Source organism: Ictalurus punctatus, chromosome 24, assembly GCF_001660625.3.
Source record: "Ictalurus punctatus breed USDA103 chromosome 24, Coco_2.0, whole genome shotgun sequence".
NCBI lineage: Eukaryota > Metazoa > Chordata > Actinopteri > Siluriformes > Ictaluridae > Ictalurus > Ictalurus punctatus.
In genome coordinates this window covers 4,013,072-4,035,307 of record NC_030439.2, presented here as the reverse complement: position 1 = coordinate 4,035,307, position 22,236 = coordinate 4,013,072, and the positions used below count along the sequence as shown (strand labels likewise).

General features: G+C 36.9%; 1 protein-coding gene across 2 annotated transcripts in view; it reads left to right on the top strand.

The window, feature by feature from the left end:
- The window catches only part of csmd3b (CUB and Sushi multiple domains 3b), a 489,673-nt gene that overhangs the window by 248,099 nt on the left and 219,338 nt on the right, over positions 1–22,236 (top strand). For both annotated transcript variants that reach the window (XM_047150624.2, XM_047150623.2), the window contains exons 8-9: positions 9,745–9,832; positions 12,744–12,868. In XM_047150624.2, coding sequence (XP_047006580.2) covers positions 9,745–9,832; positions 12,744–12,868 — 213 coding nt within the window. The remainder of the gene's footprint in view (positions 1–9,744; positions 9,833–12,743; positions 12,869–22,236) is intronic.

The following is a 22,236-nucleotide window of genomic DNA, read 5'->3' as shown; positions in this document are numbered from 1 at the left end:
ATGAACCTCTGACCACCCCATGGTTGCATAGCTAAATGCATGATGGGATGTTCAGTTAACCAGGATACAAAGGAGAGCATGGAGAGAATCAGACATATATGTCTTTAGAAATATCATTACTTAGTGTTTGTGATTTATGTAAGTGTATAAGGATTTCATGTAAGCATATTGTTTTTTTTTTGTTTTGTTTTTTGTTCCAGGCAAAATGTGATTTGGTTCAGTGAATTGATATAATATGTGCCACTGTGACATAATGGCTATGTGAAGTGTTCTGCTGATTTCAAATGTTCAGCAGGTTTTGAAAGCTCATAGAGAGTTGTATGAATGTTTGGATAAGAGATATGATTGTTGCTGTTATATCATAAGACAGAAAAAAAAACAATCTGTGAATACCTGTCTGTGAGTGAGTATGTGTGTGTGTGTGTGTGTGTGTGTGTGTGTGTGTGTGTGTGTGTGTGTGTGTTTTATGTGCTTCAAAGAGTACCTACATTACAAATATACACTGTATGGCCAAACGTTTCACACCTGACAATCACGTAATATTTTAACATCACATTACAGATTTAGTGCTCATTCAGCCACAAGAGCGTTAGTGAGATCAGGCACTAATCAGATCAGGTGACAAGGCCTAGTGTGCAGTGGGTGTTCCTGTTCATTCTAAAGGTGTTCACTGGGGTTAAAGTCATGGCTCTGTGTAGGCCACTCGAACCTTGACAACCCATGTCTTTATAGACCTCGCATTGTATACAGGAGCATTGTAGTGATGGAACATGTTTGGGTCTCTTAGTTCCAGTGAAGGGAAATTGTAATGCTACAGTATACAAAGACATCTTGTACAACTGACTGCTTCAAACTTTGTAGCAGCAGTTTGGGGAAGAACCGCATATAGGTCGGATGGTCAGGTGTCCACATACTTTTGGCCATACAGTGTTTGTGAGAGTACATAAGATAAAAGGCACTAGCAAACGGAGCGCTGTGACTAGATGGGCTAGGTTATAATATCACCCCACTGCTCTTCAATGTCTGGGAAAATGATTAAAAATCATAAACCTGTAAACAAAATGCTCCGAAGGAGAAGGGAAAACTTATATTGAGGAGACCAAATTATTTTAAAAAATCACATCGAGTAGTTACCTGACCACTGTCATTCTGAAGTGCAACAATTTAACTGAAGCCAAATGTGAGTTAACATTAATATTTACATTACATCCTTTAAAAGATGCTCGCAGTCTAAGCAACTTACTTAACTGTTAAAGGCTCAAAGATACAAAGCATGTAGTGAATCTGCAAGAAATGATGACCTGAATTGTTAGTTTTTACAGGTAGAGTGGTCCAGGAGGTAATAAAATGTTCAGAAATAATACAAGATTCAATAATACAATACTGTGCATTAGCAATCATCTATGAAAAGGATGATTTTAAACCTAAGTGCATAAATAATTATACAATAAACTAAAAAAAACAAGAAGTTGCAATTGATGGTAAGGTGTTATAGACGTTACACTACATGAAGAGGATGGTCTTTAGTCCTTTGTGTTATTAGAGAAACAAGACTGTGGAATAAATTGAGGAACATTATTCTGAAATTGCTCCACAAATTGTGGATGCAGTTTTTCACAGATTGGTGAACCTCTGTCTATCTTTACTTCTGAAAGACTCTGCCTCTCTAAGATACTCTTTTTTATACCCAATCATGTTACTGACCTGTTCCCAATTAACCTCCAGCTATTTCTTTTTAGTAACACTTACTTTTCCAGTCTTTTGTTGCCCCGTCCCAACTTTTTTGAGATGTGTTGTGGCCATCAAATTCAAAATTACCTTATTTTTTTTCTTAAAATGGTACATTTCCTCAGTTTAACATTTGATGTGTTTTATATGTTCTATTGTGAATAACATATGGGTTTATGAGATTTGTAAATCATTGCATTCTGTTTTTATTTACATTTTCCACAACGTCCCAACTTTTTTGGAATTGGGGTTGTAAATTAAATGACTACTTTCTGCTATATTGAGTGTGCGGTGATGCAGTACAGATTTGTAGCTCTTCGACTGGAAAGCATGAAAAAGTTTCATGATGTTATAATAGTAAATAATCTCGATGTGCAGAGCATTTGCATGCTAATTAGTTAGCTAAATACCTGGAAGCTGTAATTCATTCACTGTTTCCCTCCATGCCGCGTCCCTTTTTGTTGATACATTCTCGCTGCTGCCTCAATTCAACAAACAGCTCTTAAACAAGCAGCTTTTAAATCCCATGTTTAGTTTATAGTTCGACATTGCCACTACCATAGTTCTAGACTTCTTGTCATCTTATTCCATCCTCCTATTGGAGGATTTTAGATGCATATTTAAGTGGTAGATCTAGCTGTTTTCCCCCAATGTTCCCAAGCATTTCTCAGGTCACATCGCTATTTCTCCATAGTCTTGCTTCTTTAACTTAAACCCATTTCTTGAAATGTAACCAAAAATGTTAATACAGAGGTTTTAAAAATTTTTGAATGGCAAAAAGAAAGAAAGGTGTGTATAAGTATAAATAATTTGAATTGTAATATTGTGGCCTTTTTAAGTACTGTAGAGGTTTAATTAGTGTTGACCGTGCATGAGAGATACCAAACATGGAGTTGCCAACTGTAACCTTTCTTTAATATAATCAAAGACTTTCATTAATTCAGTATGGTGTTGTGAACAGCATTGCTAAAGTTTAAGTTTGGCAACTTTCATTAAAAGGCATGGTGGTTCAGATGTCAGTGTGTCTGTGACTTCCATTTATTTGCACAGAATAAAGTAACTGATGCCTATTGGATGAGACAAGAAGGCAGATGGTGTTTGTTTCTGCATGTTTTATTAATCTGTTCCTAACTGTAGCTCAAATAGTCATGTACAGGCTAGCACAAGGTCAATTCAGGCAGCAGTGTTCAATTTCTAAACTAATGCCAATAATGCCAGTTGGACTATAATACAAAATGGTTCACTTTGAAAATGGTACGACACATGGTGCCAGACTTTTATTTTCCAATAAATGGAGTTTAAAATGGATTTCATTCTTCCTGATAATTAAATGCAACTGATTTCCATTCTATGAAGAACAGACTTTAGTTAACAATGTCTTTGTTTACAGTTTATGCATGTTTACATTGTAAATAGGCAGTGTTTAGCCATGTTGACTCTCGCTAACTGTCACAAGTATTCTTTGTACAGAGTGATTTGTGTGGATAAAATTTTTGATCCATTGAAATGCCCAAAATGCTGAATTTTTGGTCTGCACTTTAAATTTTCATTAAAACATCTCAAAATATTAAGAGAAATCAATACCACCAAAGGATGCAGTAAGATTCTCATACTTTTTACAGTAGCTTGGACTTGTTAAAATGAACACAGAAATCACTGGACACTTCTCTTTGCAACATTTTTGTTATCTTGATGAAAACTGTGGACTGTAACTGATCTTCTGCAAACTGTGCTGAACCAGCCTACAGTGTCATATCATAATGTCAAATGTTTTAAAAAGTCTGAGTAGGGTCCACATGAACTGAATTAGAAATTGTGATAGGATGTGACAACATGATAGACTATAAAGGATCTACTAAACAAGAACAACAACCACCATCAAAATGAAGTGAAAGAAAAATAGGAACAGTTGATGGGCGATAGTCTCTGTATATTATCCACTGCACATCAACAACTATAAACAGTTCAGTTTGTTTAGAATTAGTTGATAAGTTGATTGGTGACAGTCCTTACAGGTTGGCCATCAGCATGTAGTTGGTCTAGTGGATGGGAAACTTTACAAAGCACCATGGCAGGTACAAAGCTCTGACACTTTATATAAACATCCCCTAACAAACACCTTAATAATTAACAGTTTTCTTTGTTAAACAGCATGTATTTTAATTGGTTTATTATTAAGTTTTTGTGGAGTATCTGCTGTACAAGTCCCTGTGAATGACTGTGTTACTATAGAAACAATAACCTATTAGAATGAGCGCATTAATATAAACCTGTCATTCATGTAACAGCTGAAAATACTGTCTGAGCTGTGTGGAATCCACAACTAATTAGACCAATTAGATTCAAGAATTCAACTTCTCGGTGGCATAAATTTAATTTCAATTTACAGGAAATTTTGTAAGTTATTAGTCCCAGCCTTAGACACACCACCACACAGCATTTTGTGTCTTTTGTACACTTTTATGGCCACAGGCTTCAGAATCTTGACTGTTACAATCTGGTTGGCTCTCCATACTTTTGTGTGTACACACTTCATTATGGCAGTTTTCAGGAGAAAAACAAACTTTTGAACACTATCAGACAGTCACTGGAATGAAAAAATGTTCACTGAATCCTGTTTGTAAAATTAAAAGATATGTAAAGAGTTAGTGGTGATTAAAGATCGTCATGTTTTCTGATATGCTACAGGAAGATGTCTGTAGTTGGTCCTGCCATGTCAGTCTGATTGCCCTTTTGCTGTGAACGTAGGCAGAACACTTGACAGTGTTTATTACTGAAATATACCAGACTCTCTAGCAATGGCTAGAAAGCTAGTTTTCAATACTATCAAGTATTGGGCAGTGAGACAATTTTTGTACCCCATCACACTAGATTTGAAATGAAACAATGACTCAGTATAATTATATATATATATATATATATATATATATATATATATATATATATATATATATATATATATATATATATATATATGTCAACCTGAATTTGAGGGTATGGACATTATAATAGGAGTAGTGGCTGTTTGTTATATTCTGCTCAATTACACACAACTATCAAGTGTTTGCAATATCAGAGGATGGATTCAGTATTCAACTTTTGAACGTCTTACACCCAGAGATGCAGGGTTCTTTCATGTGCAGTTGGCATGAGTTACCTGGGAATAACCATAACAAGCAAATGATGTTATGGGGCACCGCAGCCACCGGTCTCCTCTGCCATTCAGGCCAGTGCTCAAACACTGGACAATAAACTGGAAGCTCTCAGAAGAAGAGTAAAATTAGCAACTGTTGTGTTTCCAGTTTCATGGCCCACTGAACATTAGAAACCAGCTGTCAGTCTTTTCTACTCACTGCCACAGAAAAGAGGATATGGAGTATGATTCTACATAAACAATAGGGAGAAGAGGGACACAACTACAGTGACTGGAAATGCACAGTTGTCATTGTGCAAGTTTGACTAATAACGTCCTTTGACCTAGAATACAACTACACTCCAACCAGAGAATATTCTTTCCTTCGTTGTCCCCACCTGTTCTTTTAAACATACTCTTTCTTTTAAAGCTCACTCTGAAAGGAATTTTGAAAATCCACTCCTGCAGACGTGCTTGACTAATCCCGCATTCTCCCACAATTATTTTATATTTTCTCTTCCCTGCACACACTTGGTATTTCTTAAAATTTTAATGATTTAGTCATTGAAATCACCCCAGGAGGATTCTGAGTAGGATAAAGGAGGAACTCAGTAAACATGTTGTGCAGCACTGCCGGAGCAACCTGTGCACTCTCATGTTAAAGAAATTGACCTTCCTTTGTCTAGAAAGTAAAATCTGCATGTTTTGTCTTGATGCACACCTCTACCTTAGATCACACAACGTTATCTTACAAGTAGAGCGGAATATGGAATATGTCAAGTGAATGATTTTGAGTTGTCCGGTACAAGTCCTGGAAGATGGACAAGAAGACACAAGGCGTTATTGTGTGCTTTATTCCCTGTTCACCTGTGACAGCACTGCCAAATAAACATCCTAAGACAGATACAGATCACCATCAATTTGGGGGTGATCCCTAATAATGATGAGCCACCACTCTTCTGACAGAGGGGTGTGTGGACAGTAACTTGTCTCTCAGCAGGTTTCTCTTAGCAGTGCCTTCATCTACATGCATAAACATAGATATTCTTATCCAGTGATTCATCGGATTGTTTATCCTATCTCGCTTTCACTGCCCAGCAGGAACTTTGATTCATTTATGGGTATTTTATGAGCTGATGTCAGCTAAGGGACATTTTCTCAACAATGGAAAGGAACATAAATTTAATACTTGTTTATTTGTGTCAACCACTGAGGTGGGTTTATCCTCTTAACATAAGATGCATGCACAGTTGTACACCTTAGTGCTTTCTAGAGGATTTCTCTAGTCTCTACCCTTATTATAAGTCATTTTAATTACCAAAGGCTTTGTGTTATGTAAATAAAAGCTTATTATATGCTAGGGTGGAACATAATGTCATTATCTGTATCTTTATCTGCTTTGTCCTCCAAATATCCCTACCCATGTCTGTATTTTTCTATATAATCAAAGTGGGTGAGGCCTAAACTGGATTTTTAAAAATCATCCCACTATGGTCACCCCACCCATGGAATAAGGGAAAAAAAACTGAATTTGCTTCTGACAGTTACTCAATCTCAGCCACATCACCTGAGCTCATAATTGGTCTCAACTAGAGATCTGTGCAGGACTGTTTTTCAGTCCTGCTTGTGTAGATTTTTATATTTGTTTGTATCTGCCTGTGAGATTGTGTAACAAATTTAGAATATATTTCCAAAAATAATGTAAACAAACTTGTAGCCTAATTTAAACCAGCACAACCCTCACCAGGCAGTTACTAAGGGTGAATGAATAAATGCTATTGAACATGGGCTTTGTTTGTACCATGAGCTTCATATATGGCTGATTGCCTGCACACAGATGAAAGTAAACAAAAATAAAATACTAAAATTACACAGTCTTGATGCACATCTCTAGTCTCAACCAGATGCCCTGTTTAGAACATAATGTCTCACATTATCTCACATTATAATGTATTTGTATTCAGTTACATCCCTAGTAAATGTATATATGTAGTTGTTAAGTGTTGGTCATTATTTTTTACACATTCCTATACACTGAGCAAAGTTGTGGGTACTGAATTTCTTACAAATACCAGAAATGTACAATTAAATCCTTCATCTCTTTAAGCAGTTCAGTGCTCTCATGCTGGAACACCCATCCATTCCTAGCATTCATATATAACTGTGACTACATTAATCCAAGGAGATGTGCAGTTCTCCTTCTATGCCAGGTAGACTGGATGAATTAATGGATGCCAGCAACCACAAAATACATTCTGTGGAAAATAGAATCTTGTTTTTCATTTGCTTTAGTCCACTCCAGTTCCAATACCTATTAAGTGTGTCCCTATATTTCGAAAGATTACAGCAATTTAGCAGGGCAAAGGCCGTGCAAGTTTTTTTGCAGGGTGTGTGGGTTCTGCTGCTATTTCTACCAACCACTCAGTGCAAGTGGGAATGCAGCCAGTTCCTGTGGACTTCCGACCATGGGCGATAAATGGCACAGCTGGGTCTCCTTGTTAGGCAGTATTTTAACTAGAGGTCTTATTTGTTATGTGCTATATATGCTGCCAAAACAAGTTTGCATTCATTGTATGTAATTGTTTCCTGTTCACGTATAGTTCTGTCAGATCTAAGGTTTTCTTACTTTTTTCCATTACATACTTAATATCCCAGCTGTAAACAAGTCACAATGTGAGGAGAAAATATACATACCTTGTGTCCGCTCCAGAAATATAGTGGGAGTAGAATGGAGGTCAGTGTTAAAAATGAGTAAATACTTTATTGCCATATGCAATTTCAAAATAATAACTACCAAAACATTATACTTGAAAGTAATTTCCAACTGATAACAGGAAAAATCCCAAATTTCTAATCACGTAGCCATTTTGAGATAGAATTTGTTTCAGGTGCTTTTTCCAGATCAGTTTCAGCAGTGAACAATATACATGATTAATGGGCTTAAGGTCAGACAATTTTATGGCCTTAAATTTCCTGTACTGAGATATTGTGCAGGTTTATATGGGGCCTGTTTTCAGCACCGCTAAATTAAATGCAAATGCATCATGCTGAAATATGGATGAGGGAAAAGGCTGAAAAACTGGATCACTATCCAATGTAATTTAGCAGACCAGGACTTGTTTAGTTGACATAGAATTCTTGAGACAGGCCTTAGAACCATGACTTTCCCTGAGATATGTTGGGCACATTGTGCATTTTTTCTGGCCATCTCACCAAATAAATTAGACTGTTATCGCCACCTGCAGGTACACCCAATAGTAAAGAGTCAACTTTTTAATTAGCTAAATGTATGTTAAATTTCACACATTTAAAATTTATCCAGCCCATTAGTGGTTTCATTACTGTGACTGTCTTTAGTCAAAAGAACTTTAAAAGTTGTGTTGAAATATTTGTATATCTGCATCACTTTTATACTTGACAGCGCTCTATCAAAGCTCACTCATTCTGCTGATAGTACAATTGGAAATGGGAATGAAGTACATATCGGGGAAAAAAGCACAAGCTAGATTCTTGTTCTCAAGAATGGAATTGACTCTCCCAGACTTCTGAAAGAACTGACTAAAATGTGTTAATGGAAAAACTGCCACTTCAGAATGACATATGAACATATGAGGATGCTTGCCATCTATGTCACCAAATATGTTGATAATGTAGTAGTCACCATATCTCCATATAGCAGCTATAAACAGTCATTCCATCACCAGCCTCTATTTTTCCCTAATTTAAAAGTTAATACAAAAAATAATGATAAATAAATGAATAAAAACACAACTTATGTTCCTGAGAAACCGCTGAATTTACTCAGTTCCCCCCAGAGGGACATCATTGGTTGCTAGGTAACAGGCATGACAATTTATTGTTGACTCATGTGGGACTTCCTTTGAGATAAAATGCTGTAAACACGATGTACTTACTAAATTAAGATAGGAGTTACATCTGCAGTTTGAATTTGCAGACACACACACAAAGAGGGAGGTGATATAGGCATATAGTGTAATACCAATGTGAATTTAAACACTCCTGTTGCCAGTAAATTACTGTAAAATTTAGAGAATTTTTTTTTACAGTGTGTATGTACATCTATATACTGTATATTTGTAAATAGTGTCAGTTGTCACATATAATTCACATGAATTATTTTATGAGAAATGTTGAATGACTAGTAGTGTGTGTGTGATTGGTGCACCTGGTGTTGAATGGCCAGAGGCAGTGTGTATGTGTGTGTCTGGTAATAACCTGCATTTGGAGTGAAGTTCACTCAGTAGGAAAATGGGAACTGACTCACCATTCTCAGATTCAGATGGAAAGTCATCAAGCTGAATCACCCTCTATTCTTTCAGCATGGCACAAGCCTACCATTCTTTTCATTTTTCCACATTTTTTTTTTATTGGATTAGATCATACACGTTTATACAAAGTAATGCTCAAGTTTTAGCATTTCAGCTTCACCAGGTTAGTTTCTTGACAACAAGTTTTCAAAATGGTTTTCCTTTCCCTTGTCCTTGAACTTTTTTCTTTCCTTTTTTAAGCATTTATATTTCATAGTTTCATTTTGTTTTTTTTTTGTTTGTTTTTTTGACTTTTGTTAATTTTGCACGCATATTTATCTCCTGTAATTAAAGACGAGCAAGAAATGCATAACAGTTTGGATCAGGTCCAGTGAAATATTTAAGATGCCTTGCCATGATGAAGTCTTGAGCTTTATTGCCTACTTTTCTGTCAGCACACATCAGCATGGAATGAAGCCAAAACATTTTATGTGTGTCTATATGTGAGTGTGCTTGAAGTCTTGCTACTCTCATTGTTATTTAGTAGTGCTATTACTGTTTCTTCACCCCTGTTTGTCAGTTGGTGTAATAGTTTGCTTTGTTCTGACTTTGCAGTGAATGAGGGTGGAATCAAACAGGCCTCTAACTCCTGTCCAGACCCAGGGGAGCCTGAAAACGGCAAGCGCATCGGCAATGACTTTAGGTAATCATCTCTGGATACTTGGTATCCTTTCTCCAGCCACTAATGAGTCTTCACTGAGTCAGACCTACTGAGCACTACACCGGGTGCCTCAGTCACACATATATTCTATAGTGTGTAAAGGACAAACACATAGTCGATAGTCAACAAAGGCATAACCATTTAGAGCAAAAATGCTGTTTGAATAGTGAATCTAAAAGGTTAATCTTTTAGAATTACGTTTTTAAAAAGCAATTCAGGTTTTGTTTTGTGTTACTTACAGTAACATTTATTTCTAGCAACAATTACCACAAATGGGAATGTTCCACCAGCAACATTCAGAGAACCCTGGGGGGGGGGGGGGGGGGGGGGGGGGGGGCATTATTAGAGCAAGGTTATATAAGAAATTACAAGCATTATGTTTGGAATGTTACAGTCTAACTACAACCTGATGAATACTTACGGAACATTCAAATAACATTCTCTGTTATAATGTGCAGTAGTGGCTCAGTGGTTAAGGCTCTGGGGGGTCCTTCTCAGGAGGTTGCAGTTTCAAGCCCAGGCTCTTGGAGCAGAAAGGGTTAAGGCTTGAATTCACATCCTTCTGATCAGTAGCCCAGAGCCTTTACCTTCTTAGAACCTGTTTAATACTCACTGAACTTTTTAATAACGTTCTCTGTTAGAATGTTCGGTTAGTGGAAGGGAGCGATCAGGGTTGATATCAGAAGGCTGTGAGTTCTAGCTGCATAACCTCCAAGCTACAAATGCCCTTATACCCGCTCTTCTCCAGTGGCACCATTTCATGGTACTGTATGCTTTGAACTCTGGGAACTGGGATATGCAACAGAAAAAAACAAACAAAAAAGAATTTCACTGTACTGTGCTTGTATACGTGACAATGGCTAATGTCTCTGCTGGTTTAATCCCAAAATAATATCCTTTGATAAAAAATATTGTCTGCCGTTCAGAATTTCATTACACTTTCTACAAAATGTTAACATTGTCAAGAGTGCAGCGATCATATAATTAAATTAGAGCTTGGTATTGGTGTTTTGCTTTTATTTGAGTCAGGGTTTAGCATCTGGCAGTCAGACATCTGTACACAAATAATGTGCTATACTTTATTGACAGATATAACAAACAGTATTGCTGATTTCATAATGTTGCACCACTTTATTTCTTTGTACAGCAGCTTACTTAGCCAAGCAGTTTGTTTACTCAGTTTCTGCTTGTCTATAGTTCCCTGCTACTTTATCATGCTGACTAGCATGAAGTGCAAGTGTTGAAGGGCACTGCCTGAGTGAAGAGAACAAAAGCACAGTTGCTTTATTGATGTTGCGCTTCCCGACAGACACCTGTCATTAATATTGCTGTCATCTGATTACTTCAACAACTCGTGTCCAACCACTTAGTGAATATAAATCACACTCTTCCGCTAATAACATGCATTCCAATGCCATACTAATAAAGCTGTGACAAAGAGTTTGACAATATGCATATGGAAATCAGAGCTGTAATGAATTAAGGCTGTCTAATTACATTTAGCACACCGATGCAGCCTGAGCGATGTTTTAGAAAACAGTCACCTGTGGAAACATGACTTCCTATTTTCACTATAATCATCAGTAGACTGCATCTGAGTTATAACATATGCACATGTTGATGCAGTCCTTTTTATCACAGTCTGGCTTTGGAAAGATTCCATAGACTTCACAAATGAGGCTTTAAGAATCCAATCAATGAGGGGGAAATCAGTAGATGCAAGCTGCACATGCAAAATGAAAATCTTTAAAAATGCTTTTTGTATACTATATTCACAGAAAGACATTTTGAGTACAGTGAATATTTTTCTTTATTGTTTTTCCCCTTATCGGTTGTAACCTTAATCATGAATGTTGTGTTGACAGTGCAAAACAGCCTATGAAAGTGTAATGGCTGAACAGCTATTTCTGGTATACATACATCATACTTTTTGGATACAATCCCTAATTGTTGTTCCCTTTCATTGGATAATTTAAGATATAAGAGGCTTGAAACATTGTTGAATGTATGTAATGGCCAAAAAAAACATTTTTCACAAGCAAAAGTTAAGAGAGTAATGCACAATCAATTCCAGTGACTCATTTACGGATATGGACATAGCAACACTGTTAATCATAGGAATGAAATGGTTATGAATGTCATATAAGCACTTCATAAGTCTTCAGAGCTGACAAAGAACTTTGTGTTTTCCATTTGTTCCAAAGCCTTAATTTTCTTACTAAAAACACTATATGACCACACGTTTGTGGACACCTGAGCATCATACCCATATGTGCTTTTTGAACATCCCATTCCAAATTTAGTCCCCCTTTGCTGTTATAACACGCGACACTCTTCTTGGACGGCTTTCCAGTAGATTTTTGAGTGTGGCTGCGTGGATTTATTTCAGCCACAAGAGCATTAGTGAGATCAGGCACTGATATTGGGTGAGGAGGCTTGGTGCACAGACAGCACTCCAATTCATCCCAAAGGTGTTCAGTGGTCTTGAGGTCAGGCCTCTGGTCAAGCTACTCAAGTTCTTACTCCCCAACCTTGGCAAACCATGTCTTCATGGTCTTCATGGAAGACATCCTATACAGTTGTGTGCTTCTAAATTAGTGGCAAGAACCACATATGGTTGTTATGTTCAGGTGTCCACAAACATTTGGCCATATAGTGTATATCTCTGTGGTACGTATTTGTTGTGTTACATAATAACACAATTTGTTCTGTTACGTAGTATGTAAGTGCTTGCCTTAGCCACATATCAGTGTAGGTTTGACTCTTCTTTTTTCTTTACTTTTACTTCTTCAGAATTTTATTTGAGTAACATTTTCTGGTTTGTGTATATATGTGTGTGCTGTAATTTAATAATGTGTGATTGAATCTGTGTGTATTTGTGTGTTCTCCTAAGCATTGGTGCCACAGCCCAGTTTACCTGTGATGAAGACTACGTGTTACAGGGCTCTAAGAGCATCACATGTCAGAGAGTAGCCGAAGTGTTTGCCGCCTGGAGCGACCACAGACCTGTATGCAGAGGTGAGCCTGTTTCTCTTCTCCTCACCAAACCTCAAACACCAAATACTTCCTGATTCCAGTGAATCAGTCAAAGACATTTATCAGCCAGCATTGTGATATGATACATTAAGATTTATCCCTGTTTCTATGGAATATAACGTGGTGAGATATGATGCAAGGTGTATGAAATGCAATGAGAACTTGTAGGCATAAGTTCTCATTGCATAACATTGTAACCAAGTTATAGGGGAGAGAATAATGGAGAGGGAAAAAGAGTCTGCATTACAATAGGCTCTTTCACATTTTGATGATCATGATAACATCCTATTTGGAATCTCATTTGTTCTAATGTATGTTTCTCAGCAGATAGTAAAAATCAGTCAACTTTAAATGATTCTATCAAAAAGGCCATTAGTTCTTCATCACTCGACTTTTGACATTCTGCATTCAACAAATGGTGAAGGAAGTGTTTTGCTTCAAGGCGCAGAAGGACCGGCTTCCTTTATACCATATTGAATTTTCCAGGAATCAATTTGGCCTCAGTTTCCTCCTGTTTGCCTTGCTCATGCTGTTTGAACCTGTGTGGCTGTTTCCTAAATGTTCAGCTTGGAGCACCAGTATAATAATGTGAATCTTTACTCCCCTACTGTGCACTCCATTCAGGTGTCACTAATCTTTCCCATCGTAGTGTGTGTATGAATAAAAACAGCTGCAGTTGTTTATAAATGCTCCCTGTGAAATATATGAATGTGCTTTTTCAAGAAAGTGTGTAAATGGAGAGAGCATGGGCAAATCAGAATATGTGGAAATAACACTATTGCTGCCTATAAATCACTTATATAGTCTTCTTGTACGCACAGGTAAAATCATGATAATGATTAAAATGCTTGTTGTAAAATTCAAACTAACATGTCTGGGAATACAAAATGAAAAGATAGATGGATTGATGAATGGATGGATAAAAAGCTATCCACAAAGTTTACCCACAATGCTTAATCGTTTAAAGAAATCAAACGGAAAAGCTATCCTATACTAATTTACTTTATCTGTTGGTTTAATTCTTGCTAATTTCCTGACCAATGATTTGTTGTAAGACCATTCAAAACTTAATATTTTGCCATTTTGTGTTGGCCCATTTTTCCCCCCAGGAGTGTAGTACTGGCAAAACATGCAGCACACAGGATAGGGTTAACTGACCTGGCATCTATGGTGTTTCCCGATAGTGTCCATTTGTTCCAAATTACACTAGTAATCCTGTTAAAGGCAGCCACTGAAAATGCTGATTCCAGTGCAAGCGTGGTGAGCGCATATGATTGTCTCTTTTGTTTCTTTTTACTGAATCTATATATCTATAATGTACACTATATGGGCAAAAGTTTGTGGACATCTGACCCTCACACCCACATGTGCTTGTTGATCATCCCATTCCAGATTTAGTCCACCGCCCCTTTACTGTTTAATACCTTTAATCTTCTGGAAAGGCTTTCCACTAGATTTTGGAACATGGCTGTGAGGATTTAACCATTTAGCCAGAAGAGCATTAGTGAGTTCAGGTAAAGATATTTGGGGAGGAGGCCTAGGTGCTGTTTGCATTCCAGTTCATCCCAAAGGTGTTCAGTGGGATTGATGTCAGGGCTCTGTGTAGGCCAGTCGAGTTCTTCCACTCCACCCTTTGCAAACCATGTGTTCATGGACATCAGTTTGTGCATATGGGCATGGTCATGCTGGAACAGGTTTGGGCCTCATAGTTCCAGGGAAGGGTAATTGTAATGCTGCAGTAAACAAAGACAAAGATGCAATAAACTTTGCACAGAATTTTTAATAATTTAGCTTTCAATAGTTTTACTTATCTCTGTTAATCAAGGAAATATCTTCATTGGTACTTTCTATTTAGTAATATATCAGCATTCCAGCAAGGGGAAAAACGTGAGTTTTAATTGATGTTCTGCCAACATAAAAGAACATAAACACTATGCTTCTCTTTCTTGCAACAAGAACATTCATCAAACGAGAGCGGTTCCCTTTTCCTTATCTGAAAGAGCACAGTTGCTGTGGCAACCATTAAAAATTTAGAGCCAAAATGTCTTTACCATCGGTGATTTCATCAATGCTGCTACTTAATGCCTGACTGACGGCATTATAGTGACAGTATGTTGTTAAGGAAAAACAAATATACATTGCACGGTTGCTGTATTCCAGGCAGAAACTCTAATTATGCTTAATTATGACTTAACATGCAGTAGAGTGACAGGGACAACTTCAAGGCATAATTATTGTCCTTGACGAGCATGCTAGGATATCGCAAAACATTTTTTTAAACCTCATTGGTAAAGCATAAACCAATAAGTCAAAGGTCTTACCTTGAAAGGATTACATTGTGAAATAACTTCATGGAGTCTCTTGTCCAGTCTGTGGCTCATGCTGGTCTGGTGCAGATATTCATAACTCTTGATGTTCTTGTCTATAACTTGATATCTGTTTTTCAGACAATGTCTTTAACCATGCTTAAAAAATAGGACATTGCCAGTATGACATATGTTTGTTTATTTGTTTTGTTTTTTTCATGACCAGTTCATATTTAATTATACTGAGCAAACTGTATGATGATGGCTTGGTGAGTGCAATCGCTAGTGTTGCCACCTCACAGCTGTAGGGTCTCTGGTATGGATCCTTAGCTCGTGTTACATGCTAATGTAATTGTGGATTGGTGGATTGGCTTTGATAAATTAAACTAGTTACACTATACTGTATGGCCAAAAGTATGAAGACACCTGGCCTTCACATCCATATGTGGGCCTTTGCCAAACCATTCCCACAAATGTGGAAGCACACAATTGAATAGAATGTCTTTGCATGCTGTAGCACTACAATTCCCCCTCATTGGAGGGGGCCCAAAACATGCATGATAATGATATGCATGATATATCCATGATATCCAGCATGATAATGCCCCTTTGCATGAAGCAAAGTACCACAAAGACATGGTATGGAAATATTTGTATGGAAGAACCTGGGTGGTCTGCACAGAGCCCTGACCTCAATCCCACTGGACACTTTTAGAATGAACTGGAACACTAGTTGCGCCTCAGGCCTTGTTGCCCAACATCAATTCCTAACCTCTCTAATGCTCTTGTAGCTGAATGAGCATAACTCCCCATAGCCACAATTCAAATCCTAGTGGAAAGCCTTCCCAGAAGAGTTATTATAGCAGCAAATGGGGAACTAAATCTGGAATGCAATGTTTAACAAGCACATATGAGTGTGATTGCTCAGGTATCCACAAACATTTTGAATCAATAAGTGTGCAAATGACCTGGACTAGCATCCCAGCCAGGGTGTGTTCTCTAGGCTCTGGATCCACCACAACCCAACCAAAATAAAGCAGTTTCTGAGGATGAATAAATCAAATTCAGCTATTAAGTGCATTACATACACAGGTTTTTTGTCAACGGTTTTGCAGTGTAGAAAGGTCATTTAAAATTACATGAGCATTACTATCAGTGCTATGAAATGAATTAATGTCAAAGCTTTAGGCCGACCTCATAGTGAAACTGATACCTAGAGGCTACAGCCTGGAGATTGCTTAGGATGCTACTGCTTTAAGTACCATGAAATGGTTTTGGATACATGGACATTCTCACTGTGGTTGCTGGAACTATGGTTGCTACTATGTTCTTGGGACTGCACTTACCACGTGCAGTTTTGCACTCAGGTCTCCTTTAGTGAACAGTGGACTAGTTCAACAAACAGACTTCATATAAAAACCATCATGAACTTTCTTTAACTTTCACACTATCCGTTGTTACCCAGATGAGGACGGGTTACCTTCCCTTCCCTTCCGCACCACCGTCGCCACCGGCTTGCTCAATAGGGATAAAGTCACACACTTAAAATCTCTATCCTGTGTTTTTATGTTTCTGTAAAGCTGCTTTGAGACAATGTCCATTGTTAAAAGTGCTATACAAATCAAATGGAATTGAATTGAATTGAAAATATCTATCCACTGAAGGTAATAGTTAATTTACTGTAGTGGGCTGATGTCCTTGTGTTCATATCGATAGCATTTAGACACACCAGGCAATTTGGCATATGGCCACATTTTAAAAAATGCCAACCTAAGACAGATGGTGCAACAATTTTTTTTTTTGCATTTTCATCAGCCTAATGTAATGACAAATATTTGCTTTTTCTGAAAGTCTTTGAGGTAACTGATGTGGTTTTGGGTTCATCACTCATGTTGTGTTTATGCATATGGTGATTTCTTGGAATCTTCAGAGAAGCTGATTGAATGCTTTCCTCCTAGCACAGTGATCAAAGTGATGGAGGACCATAAACAGCAGCAGAGAGAAAACAAATTAACGTGCAAACACACTTCTGTTTTGATTGGGTCCAGCTGGTTTGGTTTTTGGCCAGTGGGAAATATGAAATATGTAATATGTTTTCTAGAAGATTGGAGTGTTATCACTCATATAAGGCAAGTAAAATACATATTTTAATATACGTAAACAAATATAAGTCTCACATTTTTAATAGTGATCACTGAGGATTTATAGTGTGCTGTAGCTTACACTTACAGTACATTACATATTTAGTTACACTGAACAAGAATGCTTCTGCTGTATAGAATAAGTGAGTTTAGCTGTTTTTAGCAAAGTAGTGTAGTTATGGGGGAAAGTAGCAAAGTAGTGTAGTTATAGTATGGCATTATTTCTTCTGTTTTTGTTTTCTTTCTTTTTTTTTCTTTTTTTTTCTGTTTGTTTAGTTGGCTCATTGTCCTCCCTGAGGTCAGTTTCAATGTTAGGAAACCTAAAACAATGAGTATAATTTCCAAAATAGTATACATGATATCATATTCATTAAATATTTATATAGATATCCAATTTTAAGCATTCCTCTTTAGTCCACTGGTGAATATGGTAATGTTTTTAAAATGATAAATATCATTCAATTTGTGTTAGTTAATTGCTGATATTCTTACAAGTCTTTTTGTTTGTTAGACCATTAAAAAGATTACATTTATTTCTGCATCCAAGGCTGCATTTCATTAAGTATGTATACATTTTCATGCTTAATAAAACCAAAAATCTAGTCTTTTGATGATGTTAAAATTAAAATATTTATTTCACTATGAAGACTCCCAAGAGGAATTTATTTATTTATTTATTTTTTTACATAAAATTAGTTTGAATATCACTGCTTTATTGTATTGTTTAATCAATACTGTTATAAAATATTTTGCATGATTATCTGAATAAAGTCTAATGTAAATCAAACAATAATCAACATCCCTCTGTAACAGCTTTCAACTTACAGATAGGAATAAACACACATTTTTATGAATGTAGGTCTAAATATAGAAGTTAAAAAATGTTGAGTTATAGATGCAGTTTATCCGAAAATCTGAAAAAAATGTCTTGCCTTAACACTTGCCTGTCCAAAAGATTGGAAAATATTAAAATAGAGACAAGAATATGGGGGCACTCAAGTGATTGTGATATGTTCATATCTTTTTTGTTTTGTTTTGGGTTTTGTTTTTTTCACTTTTACATTTCTATTATTTTTATAATTGTACCTGTTCTTGCTGAGCCAAGGTCCTTGTTTTCGGATGGTAGGATAGAAAGTGACAGCAGGTTGTTGTGTAAGTAATCAACTGTTTGCTCCCCCTCCTGTCTTTTTAGAGATAATTTCTGTTTGGCTGCTTGTCTATGAGCAAGCTGTGCCCAGCTAAAGCCATTCATTTAGCAGGCTCTAATTGATCTGTCAGAGATGTCACTAGCATGCGCAGATATACTGTATATCACAGAAAATACAGAAGCAGCGTCCTGAAGCAGCTACAAACTCCTGCTCATCCATAAGTTCTTGTCACTGCTTTAACTAAAGCAGGCTGAGAAATGGTGACATGTACAGTAGAAAGCGCGAGCAGCCTCTGTTGAAGTGTTTATAGACTGCCGATGAGCATTTCTTTAGTGTTACAGGTTTAAGTTAATAGATCAAGACCGGACAAACAACAAGAAAAAGTATCAACAGATGTGTGGCCAAGAATTAATCTTGAAGGACAGTTTATTATGTGAATTGATTTCAGAACCTCAATAAATGACAAACAGGGCAAGACAAGACAAACTAACAAGACAAACAGGTTTGGAATAAAGTGGTATTTTGGAATGGAAAACCTTGCAATGGAGAAAATGCAGGATGCAGTAAGTGGAAGTCCACATAGTACTACTAGGACACACATAGTAACACCTAGTAATACTAGGTCTACTTTTGCCAAAGATTCCTGTATGAGGCTTATTCTAGTTTTTGGAAGGACATTGCAGCAGAGTAGCAAATGCTGCTATAGAAGCATAGAATCCATCCATCCATTTCTATACCGCTTATCCTACACAGGGTCACTACACAATCACACACACACTATTGACAATTTGGAAATGCCAATCAGCTTACAATGCATTTCTTTGGACTGAGGGAGGAAACCGGAGTACCCAGAGGAAACCCCTGAAGAATGGGAGAACTTGTGAACTCCATGCACACAGGGCAGAAGCAAGAATCAAACTCCAACCCTGGAGGTGTGAGGCAAACGTGCTAACCACTAAGTTACTGTACCCCCAAGTACAGTATCAAGATTTTAAAAATTATTTTTAATTGCTATGCAATGGTGTTAGTGGTAATTGGGTTAGGTACAGCTCAAAAATCAACAATAAACAATATACTTAACAAAGTTTAAGCAAAGAAAAGACAATGAGACAACTCATGCATGGATAATTTAAGAAAAAAAAGTAAATGTGCAAAAAGTCACACTAGAACAGATAGACTAAACAGTAGCAGAAATTGTGATTAGAGTTATAAACTATGAGCAGTTATTAGTTGATTTATCTAATACCAGAAGGAAGTACAATGGCAGCAAACCATAGTCTAATGTCTGTGGCAATTATTTTTTATCCTTGTCCACTTGAAATATCGGAATACACTGAAATGTTGGGAGTTGTGTGTTGTCTTGTTCTCATTTTAGCATATTCAGCACAATAGTTACTCATTGTAAAAACTAAAATCAAATAAAGAACTGGTCTATGTATGTACAGTTGTCTGTTCACAAGCAGAGTTGCTTTAATAGCCCATGGTTTAATATACAGTACTCACACATTTTCTGCTGATAATGTCTTTCTTATAAGATCTAGTGTAAATCTGATTGATTGTGTCACACCAAGACCCAAAAACAACACTACTGCAAATTTTCATAGAGCAACATACCACTGTGTACATTCCTAGCAAGCTAACTATCTTGATTATAAGCCCGTTAAAACTCCGTTCTGATTTGTCAGTGAGATTTGAATACCACCAAATTCCATTTTGGATACCACCAGTATTTTGCCTCATGCCACTTCTCCATCCTTTAAAATGAATTGACAGCTTGCACATGCTGCATCCCATGTTTCTTAAAGTGGGCCTTTATCTGCCTGATCACTTTTGCAACCTGCAGGCTGTAAGGACAGCTGTCTTCTCTATTAGGGGTCCTTATGCACCAAGAATATGGCCACCTGCTAATGAGAAGGAAAATCCCATTCTCTCACTACCACTGTGCACTACAACATGGTCTATCTTACTGTGTATGAGTGACAAGTGTGTATGTGTATGGTTCCAGACCCCATACAGCTCTCTTTTTATTATCTATACATGCACAAAAATTATTCAGCACAGTAATTTGGTGGTCCCCTGACCTTTAAATCACTCCCTTTATGTCACTCGGGTGTGTCTGTTCCTGCAGCTATTGCACAGACTGCACAAACTAATTAGGAAGATTGAAATGATGCAGAAAATTGCCTAGATCTATATTTTCAGGAGTGCCCAAGGGCATTACGAGTTCATCATCAGTTCATTCTCCCTTGGTTTTTTTCTTTTTTTTCTTTTTTTTTTCTTAATGTATTAAGCTATTGGGAGCCCATTTTCATTTGCCATGCCATATATATATATATATATATATATATATATATATATATATATATATATATATATATATAAATTTTTATAAGGAATAACACATTATGGGCCATGCTGTTATAGAAGTTGAGAAGTTGGCCATGCTGTTAAGAAGCTGTTATAGAAGTTCTGTTCCCAGAAGTGATTTATTTTCCTATAACAGTGGTGTTTTATTCTGCCTATACCACAGAGATTTGTCAGCAATTCCATTTTCCATACCACTTATCCTGGATACTATCCCAGGGAACTCAGGGCGGGGACACCAGTCCATCGCAGAGCACAATTGCACACCCATTCACACACCATGTACAATTTGGAAATTCCAATCAGTTAATAATAAATGTCTTTAGACTGGGGAGGAAACCAGAGTACCCAGAGGAACCACCAAAGCACAGGGAGAACATGCATGCAGAACCTTGAACCTTCAAACCCCCAACCCTGGAGGTGCAAGGCAAATATCTTAACTATAAACACGTAACCACAGTTATGGATCAAAATAGTTCCTGTTATCACATACATTATAGTATCTATAAACAGTTTTTCCCTCTCCTGCTTCACTTTTTCTCTCTCTTGAAGTTAAATACAGAAAAACTCAGCTTCTTATGCTGCCGGAAAGTACAAGCTCAAACTTCACCACATCAATCATTATGCACAGTAAAATCTCCAGTGTTGAATTAACACCCAGAGTGTTTATTTGAGTCCAATGGATTTATATAACATTGTAGGGTGTAAATTCAACACTCTGGGTGTTAAATCAACACTGGTGATTTTGCTGTGTACTTGTTTTCTTATTGTTGTTAAAAACAACAAGTTTTTAAATTTGTTTAGTAGGCTTAGATTATGTGGAGTTTTCTATATACAGGTCATTGTGAATGTGATGTTACTATAGAAACAAGAACATATTAGAATAAGTCCATTAATAAAAACCTAACATTTATTTTACACCAGGAACTACTTTCAGAGCCATGGTGTTATAAAACATTAAGCCATGCTTTCTGATCCAAGAATTCGACATCACTGTTGTGTTAAATCAGTATTTATATATAATAACTTGGTAAGCTTTATATTTGCATACTCTGTTTTAAAACAAGAAACTGTAGAGTAGGCACCAACTGCAATATTTTACTTAATATTCACATCTTTACACTCTATCCTCTCAATTCTCCACTCGGGATTCATCGCAAAACGAGTTGATATTGAGACATTGATTCGAGACTTCACATCATTGTTACACTGGAGAAGGGCTTGTCTGAGGATACTGTTCTGATGAGGAGCCTTGACAAGCGAATGACTTTCAGATCAAAAAAAGAGTGTTTTTGGATTGAAGGGGCCCTCCAGTTCCCCTATACTTGGCTGAGATAATGAGTTATTTATTTTAAAAAGCAATCAAGATGTCAGAAGCTGATAGCAAAACC